The sequence below is a fragment of the Sphaeramia orbicularis genome, chromosome 6 (genome assembly GCF_902148855.1).
Source record: "Sphaeramia orbicularis chromosome 6, fSphaOr1.1, whole genome shotgun sequence".
NCBI classification, from domain to species: Eukaryota; Metazoa; Chordata; class Actinopteri; order Kurtiformes; family Apogonidae; genus Sphaeramia; species Sphaeramia orbicularis.
Window position 1 is genome coordinate 34,836,838 of NC_043962.1, and position 11,532 is coordinate 34,848,369.

Below are 11,532 nucleotides of genomic sequence, written 5' to 3' on the forward strand. Positions count from 1 at the left end.
TCTAGATAGATAGATAGATAGATAGATAGATAGATAGATAGATAGATAGATAGATAGATAGATAGATAGATAGATAGATAGATAGATAGATAGATAGATAGATAGATAGATAGATACTTTATTGATCCCGAGGGAATGACTGTATTACTTTTGTATTATTTGGTCTTACCTTAATAGATATTAAAGAGTTCTTGTTGCATCCAGGTGTTTTTCTTTTCTTTTCTTTTTTTCTTTTTTTTTTTTTGATGAGGTGCTCTACACACACCATCATCTTCAGTTTTAATTTCATGTAAAATGTTCTCTGAATACTATGACTGCAGATTTATGTTCGTTTTATAGACTTATAAAAGGCTAAAAAGCATCTAGAATTTAATTTAGCAGATTTTTATAGATAGATAGATAGATGGATAGATAGATAGATAGATAGATAGATAGATAGATAGATAGATAGATAGATAGATAGATAGATAGATAGATAGATAGATAGATAGATAGATAGATAGATAGATAGATAGATAGATAGATAGATAGATAGATAGATAGATAGATACTTATTGATCCTGAGGGAATTATTGTATTACTTTTGTATTATTTAGGCTTACCCTAATAGATATTAAAGAGTTCTTGTTGCATCCTGGTGTTTTGTTTTGTTTTTTTGATGAGGTGCTCTACACACACCATCATCTTCAGTTTTAATTTCATGTAAAATGTTCTCTGAATACTATGACTGCAGATTTATGTTCGTTTTATAGACTTATAAAAGGCTAAAAAGCATCTAGAATTTAATTTAGCAGATTTTTATAGATAGATAGATAGATAGATAGATAGATAGATAGATAGATAGATAGATAGATAGATAGATAGATAGATAGATAGATAGATAGATAGATAGATAGATAGATAGATAGATAGATAGATAGATAGATAGATAGATAGATAGATAGATAGATAGATAGATACTTTATTGATCCCGAGGGAAATTCAAGTATTCAGCAGCTTTGCATACAGCACAAGAAGACAAAAAACAAACAGACCACAACACAACACAACAGTGGGTTAGTACCAGGTTGACACTAAGGTTAGTATATATACTCTAAAAGACACTTGCTGAAGAACTACTCTAAAAGGGCTTCTGTACAGTACTGAAAATAAGGACTTCTGATTGTATTTACACATTTCAGGGCAGTTAATGACTATAATTGGTTGAATCAAGCTGTTAATCTAATATTTTGTGTTAAAATTCATATATTCTTGATGAAATAAATGCAATAATACAATATCATGCCGATCATTTTCTCACTTTTTTTTTTTTAAATATCAGGTTCTGCGTGAACGAATGGATTGACTAAAGTGTAATACTGCAATTTCTTTGATGTAATCTAATGGGAATTTATTCTGTGTATGTGACAATGCAATTTGATGTTTGTTTGATGTTAAGATCTGACCTGGAAAAAAAAAAACAAAAACAAAAAAAACAAAGTCATGGATTTTGATATGATTGTGATATGTCCAAGCTTTTAAGCAAACACAGAATTTTATGAACTGAAAAATGAATGACTTTTGCACAACCAAAGCCATCATGGAATGGAATCATGATTGTATGAAAACGTGGATATTTATTTATTTATTGTGATTAAAATGAACTTTGAGAGACCAGCATTGTCAGCATTAACTGGACAAACATTTTTATTACTGTGTATATACAATAAGAAAAATGTTTGTTCCCTTTAAATTATGTTGATGAGATAGTCTAGTAATTGACTGCAAGAATATGTTTAAGCTAAACTAAGCTAAGCTAAACTAAACTAAACTAAACTAAATCAAACCCCTGATGGTGTATTTACAGATTAAGAAAGGGCAGTTTCAGTCATGCAAAACCTAAACTGTAAGTGATATGAATGTTTTGCATTTCCTGTTCCTGGGTGTGTTTCCCTGCAATAACAGCTCTTCATTGTCAAGCTCAGTAGTTGATTTATCCATTAGGCATGACAAAAAAAAAAGCCAACATTTTCAACCAATACTAATTCCTATTAGGTATTTAATGTTTGCTCTTTGATGGTAACATACAGATGTATTTCAAAGTAAAGGAACAGATCAACAGTGTGCCATATTTTTCTAATAAACCAACAATTTTTCTCCGGACCTTGTTGATAATTGTCGAGGGATGCATTTCCCAGGTATTGGAGCTCTTTTTATTGAAAAGTTGATGAGAAATAGATGTGACAAGACAAAAAGAAAATGTAAAAGACACAACAACATGAAACATGTAAAGATGAGAATCTCTTGAATCTTGAGGTAGAGAAGTTTGGGAGCCCCTGGTCTGAGGTCATGGTTCTCACACTGTGGAACTTGAACCACTGGTGGGTCACAGGCCACTTTTGGTGAGGCTTAAGATGTATGTTATAAACTTAAAACATACAATACAATCAATATACTACTAAGTAAAATCTTAACACTTAAATTGCCAACTTCCTTTTATTGTAAGAAAAAAAAAAAAAAAAAGTCAACAACAAAGTTTAATTTAGATTTTTTTTAAAGAATTTTTTTTTTTAATTTACAAGTTAGATTTTTAAGATAATTACTACTAGAGAGAAGTAGTCACTAAAATACTGAATGCATCTAAAAGCCACAACCAGGACTCCAAATACTGATCAAGCATAGAAACTGTCATAGATGACAGAGTGGAGAATAAATGAACTGCAAAGGTTTGACTGGTCTTGGTTTCCCCCTAGAGGAGAGGGAGGTTCTGAGCATCCCTGTTGAGCCCTATAACCCAGACTCAGACAGGTGATAAAAGATGGATATACAACAGTTAACACCAGTCATGATGGTGACATATGCTAAATAGTTTTAGAACTACCGGTCTGAAGTAATATAATAGGCTTTACAAAACAAAACCTGTTTTAGGTGGTTTCACTGGTGCAGTTGTCGGCAGGATCTGAGATTCCTGGGCCACATTATGTCTTGGTGATGGCTTGAATGAACCAACTTAAATTTTGATGAACTGAAAACACTGGTCAAAGTTTCAATCAGCATCTACCCAGAAATATTTACCCAGAGCAGCAACTGAAGAACAGAAAACCTATGTTAGTTAAGATTATCCACATCTTAAAAAAAAAAAAAAAAAAAAAAAGTACGTCTTGGAAGCGTTCACACATAAATTTAGCCTTCATGGTAAATTCCTGTAGATACTAATCTTTGTATATTGCAAATACTTGGATTGAGAATAGCTTCTTGTAATAGTTTCCCATTTCTTATCATTTTGTTCAAAGTTAACAAAATAACACCATTTGTCATTTGAACATGTTTATTTCACCAGCATGTAATTTTCCCTGAAATGAAAACAATGGTATAACAGAATGAGTACAGTAAAATGATTTTTACATTCATGTGAAAGCGCTGCTCCCTGGTGGCAAAATGTGACCAACAAGAACTTCCAGACACATATGAACAACATGCACCATTAGATGATGCTCTGTTTTGTTAAATCATCATTAAATGAATTAAAACTTTTAAAAAGTAAGCAGACTTTTTTAAAGATATCCCAAAATACTTGTGACACGCAGTAAAGATACATTTTCCTTTATTAGGTTCATCAATATTTTACAAGCAAAAGAACTTAATAAAGGCCAAATTAAATATCACACGTACTATGAGGCAAACATTTATTACAAGGTTCTTTGTCCTGGAGGAATCCACGTCAGACCTGAAAAATAAAAACAGAACCATATGTGAATATCATAACAGATGGAAATGTGCAGTTTATTTGATTATTATATTTATAACTGTATTATTGATGAAATTATTATTGCCACTGTTATTGGGGAACATCATTTATTAAGTAAAGTGTGTGTATACATTTATATGTATGTCTGATGTGTTGGTATGAATGTTAAAATGTAAAAATGGCAATAAACATGTTTTTGTTTTTTAAAAAAGCCAGCGTATAGGATGCTAAAATAGTTCAGAATCTCATATTAAATTTTTTTGCAGCATACGCCTACAGTTTGTGTTCCGTTTTTGTATTATTGCTCAGCAAAAATATCACCTATGACTCTGATACAGTGGAAAAAATAAAGACAAAATGCCTGTTAGTCTACCGTCTTATGAGGAGGTGAAAATGACATTAAACTGCTTCATGTACCTTCTCATCTAGATTTTGTCAATTCCGAGTTCTTCAGGTGTGGAGATGCCGAGCTCATCTAACGTTGGTCGCAGTTCTTGGATCACGTAGGGGTAGATGTCTTTGTGAGGGCCGGCTTTATCCTGGGGAAATATCAAAATGGTAAAGCGCATTAATCATTAACCGATGAACGCCAACTACAAAATTGGTGGTTGATATTCGGCCGAGTGATAACCCAACAGAGGAGCTGTGTTTGTTTCTCACCTTCACAGCTTCCAAAATGCGGATAGCGCTGGCCAAGTCGTCTAACCTCCGACAAGCTCTCAGTGCTGCATCAAGTATCTTTGGCTCAGGTACCAGATCGTAACCAATCAGTGTGTTCATCCCTGAAAGGAGGAATTATATTATTATACATTAACAACAAACACACAAATCAACGCTGTAATTTAATTCAGGATGAATCTACACCTCTATAAAGATCTGATAAAAACACATTAAATTGTTTCTATTTATACATTATGTCACTGTAGTCACAGCCGGATATATTTTATTGGTCCCATAGACAGAATGCTGTAGCCAAATATAATGACTACAGCATATGTAGCTGCAAATAGCCACCCTAACATGAACACCATTTGCTCCCAGTTTAAAAACATAGCACACCCAGTTGATAAGGCAATGATTAGTGTTTTAAACATGTAAAACAAATTTCTAGAATATCTGTAAGCTTGACACATTCTGTATAAACAAAAGAATTATGAAAGCCAAGAGTATTAATAGACTAATGCATTGTTGGTTTTATTGGTCAGAAAATTCAGCCTTTTATTTTAATGTCATCCTAAACATAACCTACAATTACAATCCTCATTTGTGGTAACTAACTACCATATATAACATCTGCATGTCTATAGTTCAACATGGACCGCCCACTGAGCCATTTCCTGAAGTGTCATAAAGTCAGACCTGATAACATTTTACTTCCTTCCCTAAACAATTCAATCATTTGAGCAGGCTGTATGAACTAGAACTCCATTTTTATTTGTATTTTATTGTCTTTTGTGAAGCACTTTGTGACTTCCCTTGTCTGTGAAAGGCGCTTTATAGATAACCTTTGCTTGTTTGCTTGCATTTAACTTCAATATCAATCCAGTTCCCACTGCATTTTATTTAGCGTTATTGCTCAGTTTCTTTTGATTAAACCACATTGGATATTTAACATATTTGTCTTCTTCTCAGTAAGATTTTGAAAATGTTCAATTTGCATTAAACCAGCAGTAGTGTTTTCTAATCATATCTGGAACTATAATGCAAAAGAAAAGGTGGAAACATTCAATGAGTGCTCTCTTTCTGGTCAACACCTCCAAAGTTGAAGACATAGGTAAATACAGGTCAGATTTCTCTACCACTCTACAGACTGTAAAATAAGCTATTTAAAACATCCATTATTAATAACTGTATTGGTCTTTTTGGATGTTTACTTTATCAATGAGCAGATTTGTTTTGGTCCAAAAATCTGGAGTTTTTAGTCAAACAACAGAGACCTTGCCAAACCTCCCTCAACAAAAAAAACAACTCTTACCAATAAAAATGGGAAACACCCTTAACGGCTACCAGATGTTAGAGCTTGAAAGATACAAATAGATAAAACAGAAGGGCAAAATGAAGATATGCCACTTTGGTATTATTGTCACACTAGACAAATTCACAGAGTAATAACAATTATTGCTGTTCAGTTCAACTATTTACTTTTCAAGTCCCCTAAATACTGTACACTTTATTGTTAACAAATCATTAGTAAAAAACCTGCTAAAACCTTTTAGGTTTCCAACATATTGTATTATCACTCAGGCCCTCTCCACACATACTAGAGTGAAAACTAGAGGATAAAATCTGCCCTTAACGTTTAAAAGATATTATTTACTTGATCTGCGAAAGTGGTTAGTGATCCGATGCTGCCATCATTCATAACTTACCTTTCCTCAGCTCCCAAGCGTCAATGTCTGGCTTGTTAAAATAGGTAACCCAGCGGGCATCAAACTCCTCATCAGTCTCTTCTTTCCCATGAGAGTAACACCTAGAGGCCAAAATTGCTACAGGATAAAAACATATATTAGCTTGGCAATATCATCAACTAAATACCACAAGTGGCTGTTATTGTCAGCTGATGCAGAAGGTTAGACAGTTCAGATTCAAGGACATCTACAATGTGGCAAGTGAAAAGGGACAAATGCTCTCTGCAATGTATGCAATGCAGATGGATCCCTGCCAATGTCCTGACATGACCTATCAAAATGTTGCAGCACCTACCTGGCAACGCATGCAGATAAACATGTAGAACATGCAAATGTGGACTTAAGGACAAGACAGACATTAAGATGATGTGGAACTCGGACAACAAGTAGGTAGTTTTTAATCATACATTTACTCATATGTCTATATTAATATCCGTTTATGGGCTGAAAAGGTGAAGCTAACCGTTTTTGTTCGGTCATTACGACAATGTGAAAATCAAACCAAGACTCACTGGTAGGTTTTTTTTAAGTTAAAACTCCTCCATCAAAACCGCCGACGACTAGTTGACTAAATTTAGTTGCTTAACAAGTAACCGAGTACCGACTTAGCTAGTAGCATCAGTAGCACAAGTGCAGGGCCCAAGTCCTACAACTGGGTCATGGCAAGGACAGACACCATCAAGCTGAACACCGGCACAATTTTACAACCGCAGACACTGAAGCTACACCAGGAGTGGTCATACTGAAAGGACGTCTACATGATCAGATACAGAGATGCCGACTTTGATGCTGTAGGTGGATTTTAGCTCACATTCATCGGGTTAACTTAGTTAGCTTAGCCTAGCGTGCGCCGCAATGTGCCGACAGCCACACTGGAGTTAAGCAACAACTTCACCCTGACAGTTACAGAAGCTGCCGAATAAACATGTAATACATGAGGAATTAATCAAAATGATCAGTTACCTTGGCACCTCGGTTGCGTACGGGTTAAACTCCGCACACCGGAGACTGAAAGTCGGACGGCGGCTCTGAACATGGTTAGGGACAGCCAGCTACACGAACCGGTGAGATTTGGCAGGAGGAGGCTAAGCTAACTCTGATAGCCCGTCACGTATACCACCCTGTACTGCGCATGCGTATGTAGTGGGTCATTGATATTTTTTCCTTCAACCAGTTGACGCTTGATATGAGTTTGACCTAGAAATGACACAGTTATGTGGTTTATTTATGGTTTATTTGTTAGCTATCAGAAGTGCATCAATATGCCATTAATATATTGTAAAATTTAATTATTCTAAGTATAACCTTTGCTATTACTATATGTTATAAATGTTTTTAATAGCTTGCCCTCTCAATTTCCTGAAAAGTAAACTTGCTATATAAACTATGACTAGGGGTTGGAGGAATATTCAGATGCAGCCATCTGTGAAATTTCCTTCCAATTTAGGTATGAATTTAAGTATCATGGATTACCTGGAGTAATGGAGATTGTTTGGACAGATTTATACTGTTCTTTGACCACTAAACGTGAGCTCTACACTTGTGATTAACCACATTGGATATTCAACATGTTTGTTTTCTTCTCAGTAAAATTCTGAAAATGCACACTTTACAGCAGTAACCAGCAACATTGTTTATTAATGATACCTGGACCTATTATGTAGATGAAAGGGTGAAAACTCACATCTGTAGAATGGAAAACATAAAAATCTGTTTTATAATACATGTCTCTAAACAGAGATTACCTTAGTATTATTATACATCATTTTTGCAAAGCACCTTCAAAACTGAAGAAATATGTAAATAAGTGTTAGATTTCTCTACTGCTCCATAAATAAGCTTTCTGAAATATCTCTTATTATTGAATGTATTAGTCAGTATTCATAAACTGAATTTGTGTGTGAAAACACTCTGCAACACGTGGTTAATGCATCCAAATCCTTAAATACAAGTAGGCTTGTACAAATATTGTCAGAAAAATCATCAAATTTATGTCTTGTTAGTTTGTAAGTATGAAAAGAGAAAGTGTTCATTTTGTAGTCGTAGATTACATTCATTTTAACATATACATGTCTAAAATGAGCTCAGAAAAACAGTCTTGTTTTCATCTCAGTGACCAGGCATTTACCCCTGAAAGTGGAGTAAAACATAAAATATTCACCTCTAAAGTATAAAATTAGATACAATGGAAATAAAGTAAAGTATCTTTAATATGTACTTCAGTGCAGTCATATATCATCGCTTACTCAACAGTATCAGATTATGCTTATATACTATTATATTAAGATGACTACCATTCCTTTTGTTCTTTATGTTATTGTATATATAGATATATATGTATATATGTGTGTGTGTGTGTGTATATATATATATATATATATATATATATATATATATATATATATATATATATATATATATATATATATATACACACATATACATTCATATATATATATATATATATATATATATATAGACAGAGAGAGAGAGAGAGAGAGAGAGAGAGAGAGAGAGAGAGAGAGATAGATAGATAGATAGATAGATAGATAGATAGATAGATAGATAGATAGATAGATAGATAGATAGAGATAGAGACAGAGATGTAGAGATATAGATAGAGATATATATTGGCCAGAATTCAGACGTCATTTGCAGAACGTCTATGAAACTTCCAAAAGATCTATAGGTGGAAGTATGCATTTTCACAGACGTTGTGTGTTTTTGTAAAAAATCAGTTTTGAGGTTAACATTTCATTGAAAAACCCCCAAGCACTGAAATAAAATAATACAAATAAAATGTGAGGTTGTTGCTTAATATGAACATGTCATAAACCATTTATTCTTTACTTAACCTTGCATGGCCTTAAATAAGACAATAAAAATGCACATAAACAATATAACTATTGAACATACAAAAATACACACAGGAAATGAAAGATAAGTGTAAACTCACCAATTTAAGATTTTATTTACTGATGCAGTTTTTAATAGCATTTTTCACCAAAAAACATTGACATTACTAAAGTTATTTAAAAAAAAATAATAATAATAAAGATACCAAATCTAAAGTCCACACATGCAAAAGTTTTCTATGAAAAAATTCCTAGTGTTTTCAAAATAGTACTTACAAGAGTTTTCAGTTTCAGCCTGCAGATGTATTACTTAAAAATAATTTACAGTAACCTTATAAAGTTCATCTTCAGTGCTCAGCTATGATTTACTACAGTTTTTGTCATCTTTCCTCCTGGTCTATTGAGACAAATGTGTATTATGGTAAAAAAAAAAAAAAATATAGACATATTCTTCATTTAAAGCTTATTCCAGTCCTAATGTCCTCTTTAATGTATCTATATTGTGACGGCCAGCGTAGTAACAATATTGATATAACTTAGAATCACATTTTTTACTTTTAGGGAGGATTTAATCTCCAGTTGTCCAGGCGGACTCTCTTGGCTGTGTGCTGTGAGGTGGGACTGTTTTCTGGCCTAAATACAGTTCTTTGTTTTTCTGTTTCCTCGATGCGAGCGCTGACAGTTTGTGGAGGTTGGTACCCAGGTTCCTGGAGGTCCAGAGGGTCTTTGGACAGCAGGATACAAATGGCTGGGACTGTCCTCTGCATGGTTATACCTGGCACTCCTTGCTGCAGACTCTCCCAAGTCTCATTCACTTTCTTGTAGTATAGTTTAGACACTTGGTGCAGCCCTTCCACTTTACGTTTCAGAATCTCCACACAGGTGATCGTCTTGGTAACCCCTCGACCTGAGCCGGTGAAGACCACTTGTCTCACTGTCGTCTCATTGCTGTCTTTTTCCTTCTCTTGCATGCGAGATGTTACAAACCGCAATAGATTACGAATCTTGCTTCCTTCTTTGACTCGCATGTGCAGGATGTCTGCTCCAAGGCCAGGCATCGGGTATGGGCTGGTGTCCTCTGAGCGGCTCACTCTCCTGAAGTTGCTTTGGCCAAGTTTTAGTGATGAAGATGAAGATGAAGATGGGACAGTAAGACTAAAAGAAGTTGACTGAGGTTCCATCACATTGCTGCTGTCAGTATTTGAACTCCTCAGCTGACCAGTAAGTTCAGACATTTCTTAGAAAGCAGGCAATAACCATGTAGAATCAAGCCTGAAGAGTCTTACTTGCATATCTCCCTTGAGATCTCTCTTGCCTTTTTTTAATAAGAAAATAAAAATTGATCAGCTTTGCAGTCCAAACTTATGCTTCGTCTTCTGCCTTCTGTCGATATTGCAGCTCCTTTTTGTCTGTTAAGCACTGAGATGACAGCCAGCAGAATGAAGGGGGCATTTCTTCCTCTAATCCCACTGATGTGAAGGAAAAGATGTCCTTGCTCCATTCAGCACTGAGGACAGCTGATGCCAACAAACACATATGAGGCTCAGAGAGAGACATGTAGACTGGGACATAGTGCTCTTAAAGGCACATGCGACATTTTTGCATCAATAAATGTCTGTCACATTGTAGTTTGTTGGTTTTGGAGGGGAGCTTTTGTCAAACCCTTAAGGGCTCAGAGATTTTATTTGTGTCGTTGCTTGAATTATATGGCTGAATACACACAAGTTAATTAGATTTAATATGGCGTGCAGCTAAAGCAGTACATTTTATATCTGACTGAATTGGTTTTTGTTGACATTTTAAATGTGCTTTCTCGTTGATTTTACACAAAATGAGGTAATGATACAAAATGTTAAACTACATTTTGCAGCAAAATATAGTGCACCAACTTTCCCTCTGCCCTATCATCAGAGAGCCATATGGGTTTGAGAAATGTCTTCCTTTGGGCTACTACAGCCACTTTACACTTCTCCTCCCCTCAGTCCAACGCCTGCTGGGTTGACCCAAAAAAGCTAAAAATCTACATAACTCAGCCCTCTTTTGAATCAATGGCATGTATGTAGACAATTGCACTTCAGAATTGTTATTTTTCCACCAAACCTGCAACCACCTTGAACCAGAACTTAATAAGAAGTGTATTAATTTGGAGAACAACATGGTTTATGTGTTTCAGGATGCTGGAGGAAGAGGTCAGGAGGCAGCTGTGAGGCTCATATGGAACCAATATACTGTTCTAATGGTGCATTTCTGCCTCAGAGGATGGTTTGCACCCCATGTTATTCACTGACTCGGACAATGAGCACATAGATGTTTTTCTCAGCGGTGTCGATATTGTTCACAGCAGATTACAGCTGGTTACCAAGAGTCTGTGTGAATGTGTTGGGTGTAGGTCACTGGAGGCCCCACAATAACCCTCTTTTAATTCAGTTTTTATTTCTGTAAACCTTTTTTTTTTTTTAGTACAGAGCACATGATCATTTTGTGTGTGATTCCTTGGACATGTGTTCTCGTTTGTTATTTTTCATGAAATTGTGCATCAGTC

General features: G+C 34.9%; 2 protein-coding genes across 2 annotated transcripts; both read right to left on the reverse strand.

Moving 5' to 3' along the window:
* Positions 1-3,289: 3,289 nt before the first annotated feature.
* On the reverse strand, positions 3,290-7,256 carry cox5aa (cytochrome c oxidase subunit 5Aa). Its single transcript, XM_030137380.1, has 5 exons — positions 7,099-7,256; positions 6,097-6,213; positions 4,388-4,509; positions 4,145-4,266; positions 3,290-3,706 (listed from the first exon to the last, which is right to left on the reverse strand). Exons 1-4 carry the CDS (start codon positions 7,169-7,171, stop codon positions 4,153-4,155), a joined length of 426 nt encoding a protein of 141 aa, XP_029993240.1. The 5' UTR covers positions 7,172-7,256; the 3' UTR covers positions 3,290-3,706; positions 4,145-4,152.
* Positions 7,257-8,968: 1,712 nt separating this feature from the next.
* On the reverse strand, positions 8,969-11,501 carry LOC115421347 (ribonuclease P protein subunit p25-like protein). Its single transcript, XM_030137197.1, has 2 exons — positions 9,514-11,501; positions 8,969-9,481 (listed from the first exon to the last, which is right to left on the reverse strand). The coding sequence occupies exon 1, from the start codon at positions 10,223-10,225 to the stop codon at positions 9,548-9,550; it is 678 nt and encodes a 225-aa protein (XP_029993057.1). The 5' UTR covers positions 10,226-11,501; the 3' UTR covers positions 8,969-9,481; positions 9,514-9,547.
* Positions 11,502-11,532: the final 31 nt, after the last annotated feature.